This window comes from Argiope bruennichi, chromosome X2 (genome assembly GCF_947563725.1).
Source record: "Argiope bruennichi chromosome X2, qqArgBrue1.1, whole genome shotgun sequence".
Taxonomy (NCBI): Eukaryota; Metazoa; Arthropoda; class Arachnida; order Araneae; family Araneidae; genus Argiope; species Argiope bruennichi.
The window spans coordinates 92,050,695-92,076,956 of NC_079163.1; the positions used below are offsets into that span (position 1 = coordinate 92,050,695).

A 26,262-nucleotide genomic window follows, 5' to 3' on the forward strand; every position below is an offset into this window, starting at 1 on the left:
TCAGATTTTAATAAATCAGTTGTAAGGCTTTTTTTCCTTTTTATAAAAGAAACACACAAATTTCACTATATTCATCCATTTATTCAATTATTTTATTTATATTACCTCCAAAAGTTTATTTACAAAAAGTGCACGGTCACCATAAAACCCATGGAGGTTTCTTTTGTTGATGTGGTAACACATGAGTCATATTGACAGGTATATTTATTACAGCTCTTATTAGATTGTGCGTATTCAGATTTTTCTTGATCATAAATCTGAAAGAGAAGACAAAAATGAGATGGTTTAAAACATGTTAAAAAGATAATTAGTATAAAAAGTGTAGGTAATTTATTTTTAAAACTAAGAATTTTGTTTATAAATCAATGACCATGTCAAAAACTACTAATTGACATAAACTGTAAACAAAAATTACCCAAAGAATCAAAAATATTTTGGGATTATATTTTGTCTACTCCAAGAAGCATACTTTCTCCAAAAGATAGCAGATTAAAGGCAGAATTAATGATTCAAGAAAATAAACACTCTCCAGACACAGGATCTTTCATATCATAAATGTGATCCTCCTTGATAAATATTAAATGATTTCAAGGTACCTAATTCTAGGGGACAAATCATTGTATGAAGATGTGAAATAAGGCCAAATTTATTAAATGCATCAAGTAATTATGTACAAAACATAATTCAGTATGGCTGCTATTATAACAAATTTTATTTCATATAGAAAGTAAAGGATATTTTTTTAATCTAAAGGAAAAGAACTTTTCTGCACCTGAAAATGTCTTTTAAACTGTTACTAAAAAGTATTTTCTTTTTTCAAAAGATCTTTTCATGGTAATGCAGTGATTTTAAGAGCTACTATTAGGATACAAAAAAACTTTTGGGAAATAATTCTTATTCAGTTTTATAAAAATATGCAGAATAGTAATAAATAAAGAACTAATAAAATGACATACATTTGACTAGTTTTAGATGTACAAAATGCTTGTTCTAAAAAAGTATTTTTACAACTTCACATTCAATTATAATTAAAATCTAAAACTATTTCAGACTGGGGGAAAAAAATAAACATTTTTGATCAGATTATGTCAAATCTGAACATAATTAAGTACATGCCTGTTTCGTTGTATGCAATTAAAAAAAAATCAGGTTTTGTATAAAATTTAATTCTGAAAAAGAGATGTTTTTAAATTGTGTTAGTTTGGTTCTTATTTTTTTTTTTTAAGATTTTTTTTTTGCAATCTAAATTTTAATTTCTATTTTTTAAAACAAAACTTACTTTTAAATGACTTGAAAAAAAAAAAGGCTGATGAATAATGTACAAAACTTACCCATCTCTACCTAAAATAAATATTGCTGGGATTGAACAGTTCCTTTTTGTCGTATCATCAATCATATCAATGTACTGTTCATCATTGGAGACATCATTATCGCAAATTATTGCTCCAACTACACCAGCTCTTTCAGCTTGTATGCACTTACTTAAAAAAGAGCAGCCCCTGTATTGCATAAAACAGTAAGAAATATTAATGAAATACAAATTTAGTTTCTAAACTGCAGTATAAATAAGAAAATTTGCAAAGAATTCTTGCAGCATCTATCAGTTTCACATGCATATTCTATAGCAATTATACTATATATATGAAAGTCAGATTAAAATTCAACTAAATGAAACATTTTACCAAGTTCAGTCTCTTTGAATAATTTTCTTAAATTTAGTATGTATAATACTGTTTGTTACACTTCGAATATTTTACATTTGCATATGATCTTTAAATTTTTAGACTATATTTAGTGCAATATTCCAAAATTTAAAAAAAAGTTAAACAGACCTAAATAAAATGTGACCTTTGTTCAATGCAATGAGGTGTATGAGTCTTTAGTCTTTCTTAAACACTTTTCTTGTATCATAATTTCAAAGAAATAGTCTTATATTATTAAATATAAACTTCACTGTAATATATGATGTAATTTCTATTATAAGTAGTTTTTTTATGAGATACATTATTTATTTTGCAAAGAAATTTTTCTACATATTGTGGCAGTAGCGACCCGTTTCTTTCAAAATGATAAATTTTGAAACTATAACAAGTGAATATATTAAAATCATAACTCTGATTTTAAGGTAAGCACAAGACAAAATATTTCAGATAGCTAAAATAAGTATATTGATGTATGTTTCACATTTTAATATGAAAGGTTTTTCATGTATTCTAAATTTATGCTCCTGGATTTCGATTAATTTATTCCATACTATTTTGTATTATTTATACATGCACACATATACGATGTCTATGTCTACTCTTATCATGACTGAATAGCTAATTTCTAAATTCTTGGAAATATAGTTCTAACTGGAAAAAATACCTTAAATATGGGAAGAATTAATATATTCAATAAATATATTTCTGAAAAAATTAACTTTTTTTACAATCCTTAAGTCCTATTAATCATATTTAGTAAAACACTCTTGACGTTGCAATATTTTAAACAAAAGAAAACATTCTTCTGTGAATAAATCTGATAGGATTATGAAACGTTATAATCACATGTTAAGAAAAATTTCACTTCTAAAATTCGTGGCTTCGAGATAGATTTCACTTATGTGTTATTTATTATATATATTGACTTGAGTGACCATTTTTTTTACTATTATTTACACTTTGTAGGTGTGTTTGTATAACTAGCTAGAATTTACAGAATTTCATTCGTCTTGTATTCACTATTTCACCATTAACTACTAATATTCACTGATGTTCAAAAATAACCAGTGTTGTGAAATAGCATTATTGATATTTCAGTTTCACTAAGAGAATAGCAACAGGGCATTATTGCATTAAATTTTCTCAGTGGGAGGCATCCATTAACAATTACTACTTTCAAATTAGTTAAAAATCTCAGAAAAAACGGTAATGTGAAAAATTCCGCCCAAATAAGACATTCTATTGAATCATCTCTATGTATATCTGATGAAATTACTCTGGGTTTTGCTCCCGCTCATCCTTAAAGGAATTTGCAAAAAAGTAGCAGTGCATGCATATATTCAGAGCCACAAATATGGAAAACCAATACTAGGCATATCTATATCACACAATATCAAGACAAGAGTTATTGCCAGGAACCCAAGAGTGGCAATTTCACTTTAGCATTTTCATTTTAACCTACTAAAAAAATCAACTTTCGTGAATTAAATTTATTGGCTAGTGACTGTCACTTTACAAGTGAACGAAGTGAGAATACATAATAGACATAAGATAGTTTTGGGAGCTACGAAATTGCCTTAACATATGGCCAAGTAAGCATGAAGTGTATTGATCTGTGAATGTTTGGTATAGAATATGGAATTGTATTTGAATTCAGCTATTCTTCTTTGATGATGCTTTAGCATTGACTAAATACAGCGGGCCCCAAAATTAAGTATACAGTTCGAAAGTTTGAAATATTTTATAAATAAAAAGCTAAACTTTACTTCGAAATAATCAAATTTCCCAGTGTGGATACTACTACTGTGGATAACGTTATGAGAACAAAAAAATTAGTTTCTTCCTTCCCTTTTATTCATAAAAGGAATGGATATGAAAACTTTGCCGAAAAAACGATGTCACAAAATTGAGTATACACTTAACAAATTTGTAAGTTTCATACAACTTTCTTAAAAAATAATTCTTTAAAGTATTATTACAATTGCGCCTGATGAATATAAACGTAATAATAGTTTTTCATGAATATAATTATTTTTTTTTCAATCTTACGATCTCGTAAAATGAGCTCTAGGAGGGAAACTTCTGAAAAGGAACACTGTTTAGTCATCAAAAGATGGTAAATCTCGAGAAATTTCCTTTTTAATTGGAAAAAGTCATGGTTATGTTCCAAAAAATAATTCAAAAGCAGTGAGAAAATCTGGATCTGTGGTGAATATTCCAGAAAGAGGATGTAAAGAAGTTTTAAGCACTACTGCAAAGATGAAGAGCATATGTTTAGTAAAGAAAAATTTGAAATTAAACGCCCCAAAACTTGCATCGTCGATGTCCTCAGGAAGTGGAATTTCAGCTGAAACAGACGTGTTTTTCATAACGCAAGATTTCACGGCCGTATTCCAATAAGAGAGCCATTCGTTAGTTACATCAATAGGAAAAAAAAAAAAAAAAAAAAAAAAAAACTTTCTTTTGCAAAAAATCCTATTTCAAAACCGGAATCATTCTGGAACACTGTTCTGTTCTCCAATGAGAGCAAATTCAATCTACACAGAAGCGACGGACGATATAAAGCGTGGATGGAAGTAGGGAAAGAACGAGATCCTAGGAATACCGTAAAGATTAAGAAGGAGATGGACCCGGTCTCGTTTGGGGTTGTATGACAGCAAAAGGAATAGGAGAACTTGTCTTCATTGATGGCATCATCGATAGAATGGTATATCTTGACATCTTACAGAATAATTTACAAAAAAGGGCCGAAAAAGTAGGACTTGGGTCAAATTTGTCTTCCAGCAAGATAAAGATGCGAAACATAAAGCGAAAATAATCAAGATAGTTGCACCACTGCAATCAGAAGCTTCATACTCCACCCCAATCCCCAGACCTAAAATGTCATAGAAATATATGGGCTCAGTTGAAAAAATCTGTCCATGAAAATGATATGACGAGTAAAACGGACTTAAAGGAAGGTCTTAAGAGAAGAGAAGGCAAAAATTTCGGTTGAAATAACAAAAAAGCTAGTGGAATCTGTGCCTAAAAGATTGCGAGCTATGTTTAGGACAAAAGGATATGTGATTAAATATTAATTTGCTGTTTTTATGGAAATTAATAACGGCATCTCAATTTTGTGGTGTAGTTTTTTTCTTCTTTCAAATGTCATATTTACTCTTTTTTTTTTTTTTTTTTTTAATGAACTCAATTTTGTAATTCTTTACTCATTGGAAAAGGAAGACAAATAGTATTAACAATAAAAAACATGATTTACACGATTCAAAATTTAGCTCATTAGATAAAAACATGTGTAATAAGTTTAGGTATACACTCAATTTTGAGGCTCACTGCATGTAAACAATTAAATTAAGCATTATCTGATAATTAGGAGAAATCGATTTTTCTCTGAGGGTTTTTTTTTTTTTTAAATTTTGTTTTAGTGTAATGGGATTCAAGCTCATAAATCGTTTGAGGCATATACTTTCCTGTTAATATATTCCTGGAAATTACATCATTAAATGAGGAGGTTCTTGTAAATGGTCCTCACAATCACCAAGATCTAAGTATATTGGATTCCTTCCTTTGAGGTTAATTAAAAAAATAAAGTATAGGAAAGAAAATAAATGAATTGAGCAAACTTGATAAACCATATTTTTATGGCATGTAAATCGGTTGCACCAAATATTATCTGAAATTCATCAGGAGGAAGTCATTTCGAGTAAATATTAAAATAAAGTTACTGTCATTTCACTCAAATTTTCAGAATTATTTATTATAATTATATTTTTAAATTATTTTATTTTGTTATAAAATTGATTTAGTTATTTTTCATGTTTATCAAACAATTTGTATTACATTTCTATCATTATTTAGGTATAAGTTGAATATCCACTTTACACTTTTCTGTTGAATATTTAACCAAATATTAAAAATTAGAAAATACAGACATTTTTAATTTCGACCAAGTATTTTATTTTTCCAAATCTTTCCTTGGAATTCATTTGTATATGTTCTCCATTTAAATTAAACTTAAACAGCTATAACTCAGCTAATTTAGACATAAAATAAAAGGGATTTTTTTTTTGTTGCTGTTGAAGGCCTTAGGTCTCAACAATTTTTGCTAAACATGACAGATAGGACCAAAGTTCTATATAAAAGTTAAAATTCACAACTTTTTAAGAGATGCATTTATTAAATTTAACATAAAACATAATTTTTCCCATCAAAGATTTCATTCTTTCAAGCTGGAACTATGTGTCTGCCAAATGATTTATAAATTAGAAATGGGCCAAACTAAGAGTGAATACTCTGCATATATACTTATTGCTCGATGTTGTTTAATGTTATTAATACAACACTATAATTTTATGATAACACTGTCCTATTTCTTACTTATTTCAATAATGATAATAAGTTTTATTATTACACATAATATTATATCAAAGGTATGCTTCATAAGGATATGAAAGAGAAATTAAAAAAGAAATGTAAAAATAACATTAGTGGGCAGAAATTTAAAATGTTTCAAACCCTCATTAACAAAATGCGTACAGTCAAATTTTGTATTCTAGAATATTTTCAATCACATTTAATTGAAAAGTTTCATTTCAACATATCAAGGAATTTTTTAAACAACAAAACAAAGTAATCAATCATGAAAAAAAAAAAAAAAAAAAAAAAGGGATAAATTACTAAAAATTTTGATGTAGAGTAAGGATTTATATTATCTAAATATCGTATCTACACAAACAAAGCACAGTAAGTTGCTACTTAATGTGGGTTCCCTATATAGAATATAATGAAGTTTATTTAATTTCAAAAACCACGAAAACTTTCACAGATAAAATAGCAATTCATGATTCAAAAATTTCATTTGTTCTTGGCCAAAGAAAAAATCTGTCCTGTCAACAACAACAAAAGGATTCGAATAGAAAAGTACACTTTCAACTTTTCTATAATTAGTTTGAAATGTTTTCAAAAGAGTGGAATTTTTAAATGACAAAAAATATCCTTTTTAGAATTATGTTAACAATAATAAAACTAGGTTATTAATCAATATTCTGTTAACAATTTGAGATCATTAAACAAACAAACAAAAAAATATTAGATATTTCAACTCACCCTCTATCAATCAGGACAATGTTATTCCGAAGTTCTAATGTATTTAAAGGCGCACTGCAACCATCACGAGGTTCTGCCAAAACAAGTCCAATGTTACGATAGGTGCTATTCTGAAATATTAATCAGTACTTTAATTAATCATGAATCAATCCATTGGAGGCAAAAAAAAAAAAAAACTATGAAGGGACAGAAAGTGTTCTGGAGAACAGTGACTACAGTACATATCGGTGAAGCCTTAGTGAGCTTAGAAGCAAGTGTCTTTTTTAATGCAGTACAGAGAAAGATGGAACATTTTCCTGGCTTTCTTTTTTTCAATGTTTCTTTATTTTAGCGGAAGCGTGTTTTTCAAAAAATAGAAACTAAAACTTTCTTTTAGAGTCATTATTCATTCTTTACAATGCTTATTCACAAGTTAAGTTTCAAATTTATACATTTTTTTGGATTTGTAGAATATAATAATTATGAATAAGATTCAGTTTTCATGTTTGTATTTTCTCTCGAGAAAAAAGAGTGTTCTCAATTACATTTGACAACATTCTCCATGGAGTAATTAGGAACAAGCTTTTATAGTAATAAAAAACTGTATTTTTCATGCATTTTTAATAATTTTTTTATATGATCAAAAGTGATATTAAATCTAGCAACATGATGATGTCCTATCCTGCCAATATTTAATATTTTATGGCAAATTAACTAATACCTTTAAAGAATCTGCCATGCAATCTACATATGTAATATATTTCGTACGTGGAAGCTGGTTATTAATAATAATTTGATGCTCTTTGAAGTAAAATGTGGAAGAAAATAAGAAAGCTGACAGCAAAGGGAATGTGATGCTGAGAGAGGAATCTGAAGATGATGGTTTTGATTCTTTTCAATAAGAAATGGAGCAAGTAACTTATCTTGAATCATCCATGGTTGATTTTTCAATAAATAGGTATATTTTGATTTATTATGTCGAAGGTACCAGAATGATGATACAGTACTCATAAGTCTAGGGGATTGATGGAGTTGATGATGATCAATTGAATGAGACAGTTTTGATAGATACCAGTTTGACTAACTAAATATTTTGTTTGTTAATGATAATTTACGGTTTTCGAGAATCAGATAAAAGCTATTTTACCAGATCCTACAGCTTAAATGGACTTTTTTCAGATACCATAAATATCAGAAGAAAAGGAATCGATAAGAATATGGAATATTCTACTGGAAGTGGAAGCTGCACTTTCTATTACATAATTTAATATTAGTCCTTTTTCATTTTAAAGTACATTTACATATCTTACATATTTCCTTTTAGGGTCTCATAAAATACAGACGTTTGCGTTTTTATAAAGGTTGAATTCTCAACAAAATTGGGGAGATTATAAACTATTCCAAATTGGAGATACTAAATAAATGATCATTTATATGCTATATTCTATGAAACAGAACACATTTTTATTGAAAAGCAGTGAAAGGGTAGTACTTCCAGGTAGTTAGAAATTAACAGTAAAATAAATTTTGAGGCTTTAATCAGTAATTTCACATCAATTCAAACATATTTTCTTCAAATTAATTCATTCCTGCGAACAGAAACCAAAATATGTATCCCCATTTATCCTATAGCCTCTGGGGTAATTGGGAATATACCAGAATTATGAGCGTTACTGTAACTGGAACTAGTTAATTAATAAATTAATTGGAAAAAAGCCATTGTTAAATAAACTGTCACAGTATGCAATCATATAAATTACAGGCCTATTTCCTTCCTCATACAACCATTTCAAATGAAAGAAAATGACAAAGCCTGCAAATTTTATTCCCAATTACCCTAAATAATTCTAATTGGATTCTTCTTTAAAGTCTTAAAGTGAAACACTGCAATTTTGGGTTATTTTCTACTTTTATCCAAATTATAAAATTATCACAGCAGCAATAAACTATGATCAAAATATTAAATTGATAAGAAACAAAATTCGTTTTCATCAATTTCAGAATTATTAGTCAACGTTTTAATAAACGAAAAAGTTTTATTATTGTAAAAAAAATGATCTTGAGACTTTTATATAAAGCGGTGTTTCAATGTAGACATATGAAATGAAAAAAGATAGCAGAATTTCATCTTGATTGCTGGACAATGATTACTTATTTAAAGGACGTGGGCTTAATAAATGGACATCATAAAATATATAACAATAAAAAGTCATGATGAAATATAATCTATCACTTTTATTTTTTTTAAAAAAAGATTCAATTTCTAGACTCTACTGTAAAGAAAAATGAGTCACCTATCACAGTATAAAATTTCTTTTCATAATAACTTCAAATACTTTACTTTCAAGGGAAAACAAAAAAAAAAAAAAAAAAAAACCACTTAACTCGCTGACTAATGATACACAGTAAGTGCAACACATTATAACTTTTTACAAGCTGGTAAAAAATTAACAATCAAAGTTCACCAAGAAATCAAATTTTTCCCATCTCAATCAAAGACTGGCAAAGCAGGAAAACTAACTATTTTTTCATTGTTAGTAGATTTAAAAATAATACAACTCAGACTAAATTAGTAGCTTGCAAAAATTTTCTCTTTATCTTTCAGTTTTATTATGGATTATTGTTAATTTTTTAAAAACTTGGTAATTTCTTGCTCAATATATTCTTGTTATATCAACTTTCCCATTTTGAAGCAATAGTAGGTCTATTTTGGGATGGACAAAGTAATTTTGAGCTATGGTTTACATTTAAGCTAATGACCCTAAGCCTACACCCCATCTCTAAATTTTCATGCCATAATAGTGAGGGGACATTTCATCTTTGACATAATCTTAACCATGCCTAATGTATCTTAGGTGGAATTATGTCTGGAAATCTTCCAGTTCTGATGTAAAGACTATTATCAGACCAACACAGCTCTTAATAATTTCTTGCAGTGAAACACTTTCAGAAACCTAAAAGCTACAAATCTCTTTATCTCTCTCTCTCATTTAAAAACTGAACTGTTTATCAAAAAATAAACTTGTTTATCAGTGACAGAAATGCAAACAGGAATAGTTAAACTGACCAGTAAATATGAAGGGTATAAATTATAGCATTTTCTTTTATTAAAACAAAACATTTTTGCCAAACCTTGTGCATCTGATGCTGCTCTACAGGGGTGGCTATTGGACCTTAAGCTATCAAATGTATCACAAACATATACAACAATCCTATTCATTGTTTCATCAAATTTCTTAATCATATTTTCCCCATTGTTATAATTATGGTTAACACATTAATCTTATTTGATGCCTGCTCCTAAATAAATTTTTACTTTCCAAGTTGATATCCATTTTTTAAATATGTTTTTCAACTCAAGGCCACTGAATGAAGAGATTTTTATTTCATTTGATAAATTCTGCGTACTGAAACATTTTCTTGTATCAGCTTCAAACTGATTCTTTATAGATGATAATGGGCAGTTGCTTTGTTCTCTAATCACAGATTTGCAGTTCACAATTATTACAACTCGGATTCCTTTGCATTTACACATTTTAACTAAGAAATAATAAAAGCAACTTTCACTATTTTCTTTTTAAAAGGATATTTTTTTCAATTGCGTTTTTTAAATTTTAGTTTCGTTTCCGAGTTATTTCGCGTAATTCTTTAATAGATATTTTGTAACTTGTTTTACCTGTTAATTTTTTGTTGTTCAATTTAGTCACATAGAGAGACATTAAACTTAATACATTTAATATTAAAAAGCTTTATTTCAAAACATGTGCAAGAAAAGGTAATTCAGTTTTCATTGAATTCATAATTTTTTAAGCATCAAATAACAAAGATGAAATTTTTGAAAGTTACACATTCCATATTAACAGTTTAAAGGCTAGGAAAGCCAACATACTAAATAAGCAAGCTGGTCATCAAAGGTAACTAGTATGGAATAAAATATTTCACACTTTGAAGAATATATGTGGAATTTGAAAAATGAACTTCGTTAAGTAATTCTGTATATTTAACTCACTAAAATGTACAACCAATCATTTTTTACCTAAATGATTAACATCAAATATGTAAGTTATTATGGATATTATTTATTACTTTGGAAATGTATCTAATGTAATTTTATGCGATTTGTAGGAATTTAACAAACATCCAAACATAATCCCCTCTAAATATCTGCTTTCCTTTACAATTACTTAATGGAATAATGAATCATAAAAATAATCTATACAGTGAACTAGACTACAGGTTTTAAAGAAGTTCCAGTTACTGCACTTTTTTGCAAAAATCAATATAATTACATTATCAAAATATGAATTTTGTTCGTGTTAATCTTTATTAAAATTATGTATAATCAATGAAAGAAGTTCACTTTTTGTTTAATTTAGACATGGTGGCTCAAATGCATAGAAATGAAAAAAAAAAAAAAATGTTATGAATAAAAAATTAAGTAAATAAAAAATGTTTTCATTTTGTTGGTTAAATTTAGTTTTTTTCAAATACGATTAACGTTTTAACAAAGCCTTAAAGGGTAATTTAATAATAAAATCCACTTTAAATTTAGTTAAAAGTTTTTTCAATTTTTCAAAAAGTCACTGAAAAATAAAGTTCAACTTCTAAAAAAAAAAAAATTCAAATGCATATCGAGAAATCAAAATCAAATTTAAAAAGTCAGTTAAAAGGAAAATTAATCAAATATGAAAACGATTGGGATAAATTTAGGTAGATGTGTTAAAAAATTTAGATTTAAGAACAAAATTCTGATGAAAACAAACACAAGGAAGCAATAACTACATATTACTTTCACATTTTATTTTTATGCTACATAATATTAAAGAATAATTAATAAAAAAAAATAACTTTGGTGTGAATAAACAGTTAAAATGTATTGTTACACAGATAAGAAAAAAGCTGGATAAAATTTGCTGAATTAATATATACCATTTTATGGTCTAGTGTAAAATTTCACGTTGAACCAAAGTAAGAATACATAAAAATGCTTAAGTATTAGAAGCACTTTACTGATTATAAACTTTTATCCTCGCTTAAAAATTGAAAAGATTTTTTTAAGTTCTTAAGCTAGAAAAACAAATTATTAAAATTATATTATTCTTTACTTTCGAAGTAGAAATTATTTCTATGTATGTTAAATGGTTTGAGTGTAGTAAAAAAAGAAAATAATTTATTTATCATACATAGAAAAAACATTTATAAGCAAGGTTGCCACTCAAATCTGAATTTTTTTAAAATTCTTTTTGTTTTTCCCAGTTTTCCCCGGTGGCGTGGCAACCCTGATATATACTGTTTGTCCACTACGAGTACACTTCCAGACAACCGTCTATGTTTACGGTGGGCGTTATAGAAACAGGTTTCGGTAGGGAAGATCCATTCTGAATGGGTGGAATCGGAAGGAAGTCTGGGGGTTATTCTTTTTCTTGGCGTCAATTTGAAGCGATTAAAAAAAAAAAAAAAAAAAAAAAAAAAAAAACATTACTCATTCGTCTTTTCGCTTTAACAGCAGTTGCACGTGTCTTTATATTCGCTTAATTTACTTCTTTTTTATTTTATTAATCTTTTCTTTGGTTAATATTAACTGCATTTCATCATTTAATAGTTTTTTTTTTTTTTTTGTCTTTTAAATTTTGACATCCTTTAAAATGCCTTTTAAATTTAAGAAAGGAGAGACTTGAAAATCCCAAACACAAAAATTGGGCATAATGTTGTAGAATGTTGCTCCGAAGAAGCTGCAGCAAAAACTTTGAAAGTTCCTCTTTCACAAGCTATGAAAAAAGCTTCTCAAGCGACTGGAGTGTCAGAATTTACTATTAGGAAAATTAAATATGCAGTTTCAACACTGGACGAAACGGAAGTTTTGAGAACACCTAGAAAGCGCCGTAAAAGTCCTATTCACTGAAATTGTGAAATTGATGACTTCGACAAACCAACAATTCAAGATTTTTACGTCCAACAAAAGAAAGTACCTTCTTTAAGAAAATTACTTCCCGTATTGAGAGAGAAGTTAAATTCTTATTGGAATAAGGAATCGTTGAGGAAAATTTATATTCCATGAATTTCCGCTGGAAGAAATATGCAAATAAAAAGAAAATTTCTCATCGAAAGACCTGATATTGTGTTTTGGAGAAATTACTACTTGCGATAAATGAGGCAGTACAGAAAAAGTCAATGCCAGATAGTTTTTATTAATGAAACGTGGGTCGACAGTAATTTAACATTTAGAAAATGCTAGCAAAGTGATACAATTTCAGGAGCGGAAATAAACTCTTTTTGCATGTATATGCACAAGAGTGGAAAAAAAAAAAAAAAAAAGGAATGTTGTATTAAATTATTTAGTTTAACCGTTAACTAGATTATAGTCAGACAATTCTCAAAGTGAAATTAATAAAATAAAGTTACCAATTTGTTACCGAGGAAGTAACAATTAAATGAATAAGATGACGATTGATTTTAGAACTTGAATTTGAATGATGAATTATAGAAAACGACTATCGTCCTATTCACGACTAATATAAAAGCATCAATTTCTCTAATAATTCCACTGACAGATAATCGAAGTGCTCGATGAAAACAATTTTTTTTCCCTATAATTTATGATAAAATTTTAGCTGAAGGACGAAGATTAGTCGGGAAAAATGTGACGTCTTATTTACTGACCTGCTTATTGATTATTCTGCTAAATATAGTATAAATTATATACTGAATGAACATCATAGTATTTAAATCAGATGACTGCGAATTTGGACTTAACATCGTCGACAACCACTGCATTGAATTCTCAGTCGATCGATCAAAATTTTTTTTGGCAAAATGCGACTTGACTATCGTCTTATTCACATGTCGCCTTGTCGATTATATTGCAACAAGTAATGCAAATTAAAAGTTTGATGAATGACATTTTAATCAAATATCTGAAAACCTGGGGATATAATCTTCGACATTCATACTATTCAGTTAAGAGTGGACCACCCAAAAATTGTCGAAAGAATGCGATATCTTATTCACTTATCGGATATATTACTTAAACTAGAGCTAATGATAAGCTAAATGAAAGACATTTCAATCAAATATCTGAAATTTAACTCTTCGACACTCACTGCACTGAGTTCATAGACGACTGAGCAAAAATTGCCAGCAAAATGAGCCTATCACCTTATCGATAGCTTATTTACTTGTTACCTTATCGGTTATATTGCCAAAAGTAGTACAAATCACAAGTTGAACGAATAAAATGACATAAAAATCAGATGTCCGAAAATTTACGAACTTAATGTCTTTAACATCCATGGCATTCAGTTCTTAGTCGGTCTAGCAAAAACTGCCCGCAAAATACGAGATATTATAGACCTGCCACCCTATTGATTATTTTGCCAAATATAGTCAAAATACTACTTGGATATTTCGACTGTTTACAATACTTTAAGGTATTTTTTAAATAATCATATTCTATAATGCGCCTCTCTCTATAACCGTCCTGAAGTGGTGAATACTTTTGCCGACGAAAGTCTCACTCGCTCGCCGACGGGGGGGGGGGCAAGAGGCTGCCGATATGGCACAATTGCCGCCCTGCTACCGCCGCCTCTGGAAAAGTGGTCGAATTAAAGGAAAAGTACGTCTTGTCAAAGTTCGCATTAAGCAAGGAGACTTCGACCTATTCAGCGCCTTTATCCTCTTGAAGTAAGTTCTCCCATTGACAGAGATCTTCGCAAGCGAATTGAAGATCCCTCCATTTGTGACGAAGGAGAGGACCATACTCCGAGTGATTCATCATCGCCAGTACCTGTCTCTAAGGAAGAACCAGCACTTGTGCCCGTCTCTAAGGAAGCAACATCGCAAGTGCCTACATCTCCGGAAGAACTATTACTCACTTCTCAACCTCGGCGAATCAATCGCTATGGTCGAACTCTACGTGCTCCTCATCGTTTGGATCTCTAGAACATTTCTTCTTTGAGAATTGAGTACCAATATGGTGAAATTCAAGGTGGGGAGTATGTCACGAAAAGCACTTCCACTTCTACTGAAACAACTCAACTTCTGGAATTCCTGAAAACGAAATCGGAACTTTTTCGGCGAACTTTGCGATGTGCGGTGTTACAGCTCCATCGCATACGTTTATAGTAAAAATCCTGTATATAATTCTGTAAATAATTTCAACTAATTGAATGTTTTAGTATTTTTGAGACTAGCTCTCTTCAGTATTGATGACCGATTGATTTAATTTAATAGCAACTCGCATCAATGTCGATTCTTACATTCGATATGACTTCATTTCAGCGCGAAAAGAGCGATCGCAGGCGAGGTAAGTAATGCATGTTTATTTTCATTGCTCATCGGTTTTCGATTGCCACAGAACTAGTTGATGAACTGGTAATTTAAATTGGATTCGGAATGGGATTAAGAAGAAAGGGAATCTTGTGACAGTGATTTAGAATTTTTTCTAAGAAACTACACAACTGTCATTCGATTCTGTTAGTTTTTCATTCTTTTAATCATAATTAATATATTTTATAAATAAAAATGGAGTTTTAAAATTGCTTTTTTGTTTCATTTCAATTAGTTTAATCATAGTTTATAGAAGAATGGAATTTTATTTAGTTTATTTCCTGAAGCTACGAAATTTGTTTTTGATACATTTTTATTATTTTCTATTTCTTCATTAATGTGGTTTTTTTCTACCATTCATGTTAGTGTCGATAGTCAAAGGCTTCAGCTTAACATACTTTTGATTGTCCTTATTTTTTTAAGTTTCGTTATATATTTTTTTTTTCAGATTTTACTAAACTTAAAGCATAAAATTTGGTTAGTTCACTGCTGATTAATTAATTTTTATAATTGTTATGATTAATAATTTAAGTTGTAGAAAGTGAAACGAAGAAAGAAACAAGAGACTAATATTTATTAATATTTTTACATACTTAAGTAATTTCTCTTAAAAACTTGATATATTCACAATATCAATACGTTTCCCATAAAGTAAATGAATTGCTTAAAAGGATTTTTAATATATATATATAAGAAAATATGGATTTATATTATTTCTATTTATAACCAAAACTCAATATAAATAATATTTAAATTGTGAGAGATAATAAAAAATTATTAAATCAAAATGTTACGAGAAAAATCTATTTCTAAAGCATCATTATTGTCCTTTAAATAATAAAAGTATAAAATTAACTGTTTGTTTCATTTATATTCAGGGAATTCCGTCTTGTTTTTCTACTTTGTAGTGAATTTTTAATGATTTACTTTAAGTGATGCAAAATATCATTATAAAAGTATTTTTCATACGATTTTCAACTAAAACTGAAGACCCATTTTTTTAAAAAAATTTATATCTTAGTATACTTTTATAGCTTTTCTGGATCAAAAACTTTTCTTTAATGCTATAAACTGAAATTTAATAAAATAATTATCGTAAATTAGAACATAACTTTTTAACATAAATAAGATCACCCTTTGATATATTGATCGATATATGGAACTGGAAAATATAGAAATCCGTTTCATATTTTTAAAACAAACAATTGAAACTTTTAAAGCAAATTATACTCAGCTATTTGTATTAGTAAAACTAAACTGATTATTGATTTTGAATTCTTTATTTGAAAAGTGCATTGAAAATTTGTTAAAGAAAGTTCTTGCAGGGAACTTTGAATTTCATTATTCTTTAAAGAAATATATTTTACAGTTGAGTACTTCATTTTCATCAAAATTATTGAATAATTTCCTTAAATCTACAGGTATAATTCTGTTATCTCCTATCACAATCATTGTCAAGATAAAAAGATGAGAAAAAACATTGTTTTAAGCTTTTGCTGTTAATGTTAAATAATAATTTTCAGAAATTGTATTTATAGTTTTAAAAGAAAAAAGAATTACTTTGAAATTAAAAATAGTGATTCTATTATACTATATGAAAATATTTAGAGATTAGAAAGATTTAATTTCTTTTCTGGAATTGAATGAGTATATGCAATTGTTAAGAAGTAATTCTATTAAATTTTTATTGTGAAATATAATTCAACTATATAATGGTATGAAGAAAATATTATATTATAGGTAGCACATTCCTTTCTTTTTTTCAATAAAATAAAGAAAAAGAGATATTTATTCAGGTTTGTTTTCTCGCCTTCCTGTTCTTTCAATAGCTTTCCTTCTTAGATAGGATTCCAAGAATCTAAAAATTTAAGCATGTTAATGTGAGTTAGAAGGATTAAAATATTTAACGATATTTCTTCTACTCAAGTGCACTAATTGTGATAATAAAACGGTGACAGATAATTATTCTCAAACGACATTGATGAGTTTTGAATAGAAATGTGAAGGACATTGGGAGAGAAGAATTTAAACCCCCGAAATGATAAAATGAATGCAGGAATTTGTAGATCCTTTATTGCTGCACTGCTCATGACTACTGATATACATTGAAAAGAATAGCTCATTTATCACTTTGAATAGACAGTTCGTGAGAAAAAGTTTTCTTTGAAATAATTAGATTTTTTTTCAAGCTGGGGGAAATGAATAAATGGCCAACTGGAATACAAAAACAAACTTTTGCAGCGTTTTTCGTAGAATAATGTAAAATGATGTTGGGCTTATTTAGTTGAGTTCCTTTAAGTCCAGGACATCTGGGATGTGCTTGAATGAACACTTGAATTATTTTCAAATTCAGAATACTTTTATATATAAAATTAATTATGCTGTAGAAAGCTTGTGCATATTGAAAATAAGTTAAAAATCAAAGTTAAATTTTTAAAAATCTGAAAATTGATAATATGGTAATCATTAATTTTGTGTTTCAGAAACCAATATATACATCAGAAAAATACATAAATATAAATTTGGAAAGGTTTCAAACATATTTAACAATGAATATTTTACTTTATAACAGAATAAAAGCCATCTTTTATAAAAATTATGAAATAATTATGATTACTTATGTTATTGTTTTTATGTTAAATTAGACAGATTACCTCACATTTGCTGCGGAGAATTTGATATTAACTTTTTAAGCACCTCTGCCAAAAAAATTAAACACCTATTTTATATCACGCATACGTAAATCTGCATATTTTTTAGCATAAAATGTTTTGTCTTATACTTTGTTTTTAGTGAAAATTGTTTAAATTTAAATGTGTTTTTTAAAATTAATTTTAAATATAAATTTTAATATTTATATCTGCAATACTGCAAAAGCACAACATCTTCTGTAGTAAAACAAAAAAGCATATTATATATATATATATATATATATATGTATATATATATATCAACACCAAAAAAATAATAATAAATAAAGTCAACTTTTTTAAGATTAACAACAAATAACTTAATTTTGATGGATATATCATTACTGAAAATGTCGACATTGATGTAGAAGCTTATGAATAACCAAAACTCTGATAAAAAAGCATACCAAAAATTTTGCATTTGGTTTTTATATATGCTGCAACAAATAAAATCTGGTATGGCTGGGATGGAAAGCATAAATTTCCTGCTATGCAAACTCACAATATTTAGCAATTTAGACCATTTTATTTGCTTACAAAACTAAGAGCTAAAGTATTTCAGAATGGACACCATTGTAGAGTTAGAAAAATGGCTAAAAATTGATAACAAAATAACATGTTCTAATTAAATTTCTTAGATCAAATTTTTTAATAGAAAAGAATAATAGCATTTAGAATTGTTCAGACTATAAAAAGATTAGTTTAGAAAAAAGCTCTTTAAACATTTTGCATTTCAAAAATTTAATAAAAGCCTGCTTTTTAATCTATATACAAAAATAAATAAAAACTTTAGCTTTAAAAAATTACAGAAAAATTTGATTATATATTTCATAAGAAAATTAAAAATGATTTTACAGTATGAAATCACATTACTTATGAAAATGTTTTTATATGTAAGGGAAATAAATTCACGAAGGTGTAAAATGAAAATAAAAAATGACAGTTAACGTATTTTTTAAAAACTATTTTTTGAAACTAGCACACAATATGTCCCGCTGTCTTAAAAATTAAAAAAAATACTCAACAATCAGAGAATCCTATTCAGTGAACTGCTTTAAAGTTTTGAATTTGAAATTAAAGCAAAGAAAGCCTTTTTTTTAATCACAGCATTAACACATTTAACATGATTCAACAATGAAGCAATACCAACAATTTCAATTTTGTTACAATTAAAATCAATGTTCAAATTATGTCCAAAATTAATTCTCCAAAAAGTACTAATTTTTTTAAAAAAAATGTACTTATTTAAATAAAATTCAGATCATTGGAAAGTTACCTTCAAAAACTTTTAAAATGATGTAATAATAACTTTGGTGAGATAAAAAGTTTTGATGTTATGGCAGAAACGCATTAAAATTCTGTTTTTATTTTTCCATTATTCCAATTAAAATTTTGAAAAATCTGCTCTTAGAAAGCCTCAAATACCCAAGAGGTAACTTTCTACCAATTTTCATGCTCCTAACTTCAATGATTTGTACTGTACATTGCTCTGTCAATAAGGACAATTTTCTGGGAAACAAAACAGACAAACATGTATATCTTACTTTAATCCAAATTAATTTCCAAAGCTTTATCTTAATTTAGCCCATAGCAATTTCATTCTCTTATTTCATGATCCAATTCCACTTTCTCTATCAATTCAACAGAAGCTTTGTAAAATTGCTGAATCGGCTAAAAGCCTAAACGTTCCCACATTCCAAGTGAAGGGACAAAATACCGCTGACTTGACAAATTCTTCTAAAAGATTCCTATATTTCCCTTGCTTTTTGATTGACATGCCATAGAAATCTCTATTAAAACATCACAGTATATAAGACAGGGATAATTTGTTTCTCCCTCTTTTTACGCCACTTCTTGACTAATCTGTTGCTGTGAGCGGACATTCTTGTCTGCACCGCTTGTACATAAACATGCCTGCCTGCCTCTCGGGAGAAAAAATAAAATGAAATTTAAAACTTCAACGAGTCTGTCTTCGAAACTGTATTCTGCTTCAAACAAAATAATGCTTACATATATATCTGTAAGAGATGGAAAAAGAGGAAAAGAAAAAATCTATATCAAAATACTAGAATAAGTTTTTATTTTTTATTTTTAAAAAAATTTTAAATGCTAGATTTAGAAGGGTTTTATATGAACTAAAATTTGTCAATATTGGTCTTACAAATAAAAATTTTCAAATGAATGGAGACAAAAAAAAAAAAAACACCTGTGAAATAAATGATAGTTGAAAATCTATGAATGTTTATATGAATATATGATATTTGAAAACCTATGGGTTCTAGTTAACATTTCATCATACAAAATTTTACACAATCGACTAACGTAATTGCACACTGCAATAAATTAAATTCAACATAGTAAAGTAAAATCCCTTTAAACAGATTGTTCTAGAGATTGCTCCTAAACGACATATTGATGAGAACAATGGTCGAATGTGTGAAGGACTAGAGGCTTCACGGTAAACCTTTTTAGAGGAGTATCTGCCATGTTCAATGTATCTCTTTGGCACACCAAATTGATCCTGCTGTATTTGTATTTCCCACTGATCAGACCAATCTGCTTATTTTTCTTTAATACATAAAAAGGTTAAATGTATATTTATCAGGGAAAACTAAAACAAATCGTTCACCATTTTTGAATTCCAATGACATTCATACGTTTTTCAAGTCACAAGAAGTATGACATAGTATATATACCCTTCAAGATAACCTTCCCAATATTTCAATAAACAACAATACACACTGTTGAGGAGGAAATGAGAAAAAGCCATTAAGTGTTAGCTTAATATGTATGTGGGGCACCCCTACAAAAGTTTTCCATGCACATCTTGAGAAAATTAAGCACTTTTTAAGGACCTTTTTTCAAAATCAAGCACTTTTAAGGTGCTTAAAAATGGTTTTAAAATTTAAGCACTTTTCATGACGCTACACACCCTGTGTAAAGTAGAATATTAAATCAAACCTGTATTTTGATTTTATATTCAAAAATTTTTCAACATTATTTTTTCTAGTCTATTTGACAAGGAAGAATGGTGGGAAGGCTCTTTTTATTTAATACCAAATAAAGGAAATCAAACTTACAAATGGAACACCAAAGTCCTGAGCTGGTCTTGCCCGGAAAGTATAATGAAGAGTTTCTGGTTCTACAATTTCAAAATATACATCTTCTTTCACATAGTTGGAATCAAACAATCCTAAGAGCAAAAACGGAAGAAAATTACTTTTCTACATGAATATCCTTAAAACATTTCAGCATCATTAAGTCTTTTAATTCTTTTAATTCAAAAAGTTTTAAGCACATACTTCATATAAAGGAAGATTCAACCCTAAAATAATTCACTGAACAAATTAAAAAATATTGATTTTAAATTAAAAAAACTGATTTTTTAATATATATATATATATGTATGTATATATATATTGCACTGCTTTATCAAACATTTCATTAGTATTTGCTGCATTAGTATTTGCTGTTGATATATACTTTCATAATTTGAAAGCTGGAAAATAAATAAAGTCTTAGTCTAGAACAGCTCTAAACTTATTCAAGGGGCAGGAGGAGCAGGATTATAGTTGAATCGTCTTTTTAATAGTGAGGCATCAAGATTTATTTAACAGTTTGAATAATGGGTTTTTTTACATAATCTGAAATATGTTTTAATGGCCTGCATTCAGCACTTACAATTTCATCAACTTCTGACCTCTAAATACTTGTACTCTTAAAATTTGAAAACTGTAGTTTAAATAAACAATCCACATAAATTGAAAATATAATAACAGATCTGTATAAAGATTTGGTTACAATTCAAAAGATAGCGATTGACAATTTATTTACTTTTTTAGGCATGTGTAATACCTAAATGCATTTTAATAAAAATAGCTCATATTTTCCAGAAAATACAATGTTTAAATTTTTTTTTAAAAATATCTTAAATTTTTCCACATATTTTTAATAAATAGTTTTTTATCAAATTATACAAAACTGACAGAATACTTAGAAATGTGCCAGTATAGTATTATCTGAAAATTGGAAGTAAATAATCTGAATATTCAAAGAAATATAATTTCAAAGCTATATATAGAACAATTTATATAAGAATTCCACATGAAAACCAAAATGATTCAGAAAGATATCAACATACATAAGCAAACTTATCTTCAATTGCTCTCTACAAGCAGATAAATGAGGACAGACCTTCCACAAATTGATATTTTTTAATCTTTAATTGCCAAACATTTATACTGAATTGTATAGAGGTTCAAAATATGCTAAATACCTGTACATACTAATATGTATATGATATAAACACAGTAAATTAGGTACCATAAATAACAGTATGCATTTAACTTTATCAAAAGTCTTTACAACTTTCAAGCCTTTTTAATAGTTTTCATGAAAATAAAAATATATAAAAGAGCAAGCAAGATAAGATAAAATATATTCATATTTATTCAATGTAAAGTGCTGATACAGTAGAGTATTCTGAAATAATCTCTTCAGCTTTTAAATATGAAATTATTTTAAATTTCCTTTAGTTGCTATTTTAATATTTAATTTTTTTCAAATCTACCAAAGTTCTAGAGTATGCTTGACCTATGAAACATCCATATAAAGAAAATTTTAAAATAATTGCTCTCATTGCTCATTCAGTAGCTCTCATTATTAATTCAGTAGAAAAAAATTAATGTAAAATATGAATTAACATATACAGCAGATGCTATTTGATGTGATTACAGTTATGTTATTATTCACTTTATATAATCAAAATCCTCTGATAGAGTTCAAATGCACATAGGTTTATTTAATGTGATCAATACATTATTTAATGTCATCAGTTTTGAAGTAAATAATTATCTTTCATTTTCAACCAGTATTAATGATTGATGATCAGGAATTTCTTGCAACCCTTGTTATGAAATATATGGGTGTTATCTTTACTGTGTGATGGGGTTCACTTTCTTTTATCTGGTCAAGATCAGTCTCAGATAGTTTAAGTAGACAGTTAAACTGCCAGATCTGGCTTATAATTTGTTGAAAGCAAAATGAATTAAAAAAGAACTTATTTGAATTTTAAAGAAAAAAATTGAAGTTTTTTAATATTCATAAAAGCTCACCTAGGATGAATCACAATCTATGGCGCAGTTGCAAATTTCACAGGCTCTTTGTAAGATTTTGAAAAATCAGGAACTTTTGCAGAGAAAGAACAAATAATAAATACTTATGATTCTGATTATGACATATGTGTTGAAGAAAACCCTCCAACAAGTACTAGAATAAATCAAGCACTTGATACTTTCAACTCCACTGTGCAGCATTGTTCACCAAATTTTTAAAAAAACAATATATAAGTGAATCATTAAGGAATAATTGTCAAGAAGCAATTATTCCTTAATTAGGAAGCAGCAATTACAGAATATTAATGGTTATTTTTGAAAATATCATAGATATCCCAGAAATAAGTTTTTTATTCTTATTCTTCAATATGATACAAATATACCCAATTTAATTATTGTTATCAAAATTTTTAAGTCCTGAAATGATTACTTTAAATGGCATCTACTGGATATATTTAGATCTTATAGAATAATCAACATTTTATAACATTTTGCATTCCTCTTACTATAATTGATATTCATAAAATAGCATACTTGAATATGAAAACAATATATTAAAATTCACTGAAAATACAGCCACTGGTAGCTCATACTTAAATAGCTTTTCAGACAGACTGGAGCAAAGATGGTTCATAGTATGAATATGCAATTAACATAATAATTTCATTAATAAAGAATCATTACAATCAGTTAATGACTATGAAGAGTCGAATGTTCCATTACAAAGAATGACATGAAAAGCATTTACATTTCAATAATGTATTTACAAATGCAGAATGTTCTACATTTCAAGGAAAGTTAACTTTTGTTACTAATCAGCTATTCTTGCCAAGTAGCAGTAAATGCAGGTATATTCAAAATGTAATAGTACATTATGTGCCAAAATATTATATGAATTCTCATACACTGAGAAATTCTAAATTTAAGTCATGAACCATAGAACTTTTTACTTTTGAAAGAAAATAACATGTAAAATGCATATTAGTAATTATTTAAATTAATATGGCTTAAAGATTAATTATACATAAGGAAAGTATTACATGTAAATATTACTAATCTAAGCCAGCAAGAATTTATCAACCAAAAGATCCTAGGCACAATTTCAGAAAAAAATTTAACATAAAATAGTTTATATATAATATTGCCATTTTTCTAATTTGCAAGATTGAAAAGAATATCTATAATTGGTACAATATAAATAAATAATTAAAAAAAAATCTGAAGCTTTTTATGAAAAAAGCTTCAGACTTAACACCTTAAAAATTCTGCTGCAAAAATACTTGTTGCCTCTTTTTCAATAAATCATAACATATAAAAAAAAAACTTTAAAAAATAATAAAGAGCAGTCCAGTAGTCTCTCTTTCAACACTGCATGTATTTATATTAAAGTTAGACAAAAAAAAAAAAAAAAAATTAAATAAATAAATAAAAAAAAAAATGGAATATCAATTATTTTGTAGATAACAGCAATAATATATAATTAACAAAATACAATGTTCTTGCATGCAAATTCCAATAAAGCTATTAATATAATAATTCCAACTGTCAAATCAACAATATTCCAATTTCTATACATAACTTGAAAATAAATTAATAATGAAAAACTGGAACTGCAATTAAATTTCGTGTAATTTTTAACAAAATATTCAGTTCTAATTACTAAAATCTAACATATAGAAATACTGAGGGAACACTCTTCTGCATTTTTAAACCTACTGACATCCTTCAGATATTTTAAAAATTTAAACATTATTTTTTTTTAACATTATGAACATGCGATTTAAAATTTTTATTTACTTTAACATTTAAAATTATCAATTACTTTATATTTAATGCATGCCAAATCATAAGCATCTTTCACCCATACCGTAAATAAACACAATATTCATGAGCACCATGATGGTAGTTAAGATGGAATGAATTGAATTTATTCTCACAAGCTGAAATCTACGACGCCGATTATCCTTTGGGATGAAAATCATTGCCTGCATATATTTACAAACAATTCAGCAAGCTGCGCTGTGGTTCATTCAAACATAAACTATGCATTGCCGGCTGCGTTAATCGTTTCGTAATGTTATCTCGCTTTCACCGTGATTCCATGCTTAAGGATGATTGAATGGATAAGTTTATGAGATTGGCATGTTGCTCACTGCGCATGTATGACAAAAACGACGCTTAACGTTGGACGAATGTCAGACTAGAGTAAACTAGCTGGTGAGTTAAGCCCGAATAGTCTAGAAAGAGATAAAGAGAAATATAGGCGAGATAATATTTCAAGATACAAATTACTTATGTATTATGTTAGAGGCTGACTCTTCGCTATGAGAAATCTAATGCCATACTTACAATTAAAGCAAACAGTAAAATTTTTTAAACTTTTTTTTTATTGTAGATATTGTCCGAATTTCTTTTTATATGAAAATTTCCCTTGTAGCAGTATTCAATAATTCAATGTCGGTTAAAGAAATGTTATTAGACTAATAGCCAAATAAATAAATTAATAAAAAGCAGAAATTATGTGGATTATAAAATATAAGGATAATATCAATATTTGTCACACATAATTGATTAGATTCCCAATTCTATAAATTATCCAAAATAAATTCTAAATACCTATTAAAGAAGTATCAACTTCTGATCGCATCGCCTGATTATTCCTCAAATTAAAATCGGGATACTGCCTTTCGGTTTCGCACTTACCTATAGGTTCGAACGCATGACCTTGTGGTAAACTAACAACATCTTCTCCTCACAACCATCAGACGTTGTGGAGACTATAGGTCGATAGGAATATCCTGCACTTTTACATTCAATTTTGGATTTCCCATTTAATTTTGATTATTTTTTTCATAATTTTGAATTAAGAATGCCACCTGAAGTCGAAGAGGAAACGATTTTATTAAAACTTGCATTAAGAATAAATTATTGAAATTAGGCTAAAAAATATTAGCTTCTAATTATATGGAAAACAACAGATATTATTATTTTTCAGAAATTATTTGCAGTGTTCAGCTTTGATTTAGTTTATGAAGATAAGAATTTCAATATTAAGAAAAAAGTGAAACTGAATTGCTTTAAGACGAGGATTACTCACCAAAGTACTTCATAGGTTGTTTAAACATAATAAGTTTGGGAGAATCTGGTTAAAGTAAAATCTGGATGAAGAATTTTATAAAAGCAAATTTTTTTTATATCTGTGCCTCAAAAATAAGTAAAGAAAATCAATGGAAATAAAATTTAAAAAAAAGATTTTCTTTCATTTTCTAACATTAATCCATTTTACTTAAATAAGAAAAGGCAAATTCAGATATTTTATTAAAAATTGGATATTTTTTAAAAAAATCA

The 26,262-nt window shown here is 27.7% G+C and overlaps 1 protein-coding gene across 1 annotated transcript; it reads right to left on the reverse strand.

Annotated features, from left to right (window-relative positions):
* Positions 1-60: 60 nt before the first annotated feature.
* On the reverse strand, positions 61-25,082 carry LOC129960725 (protease-associated domain-containing protein 1-like). Its single transcript, XM_056074323.1, has 5 exons — positions 24,782-25,082; positions 20,881-20,993; positions 6,807-6,916; positions 1,332-1,499; positions 61-257 (listed from the first exon to the last, which is right to left on the reverse strand). The coding sequence occupies exons 1-5, from the start codon at positions 24,903-24,905 to the stop codon at positions 137-139; spliced, it is 636 nt and encodes a 211-aa protein (XP_055930298.1). The 5' UTR covers positions 24,906-25,082; the 3' UTR covers positions 61-136.
* Between the last annotated feature and the right edge of the window lie 1,180 nt (positions 25,083-26,262).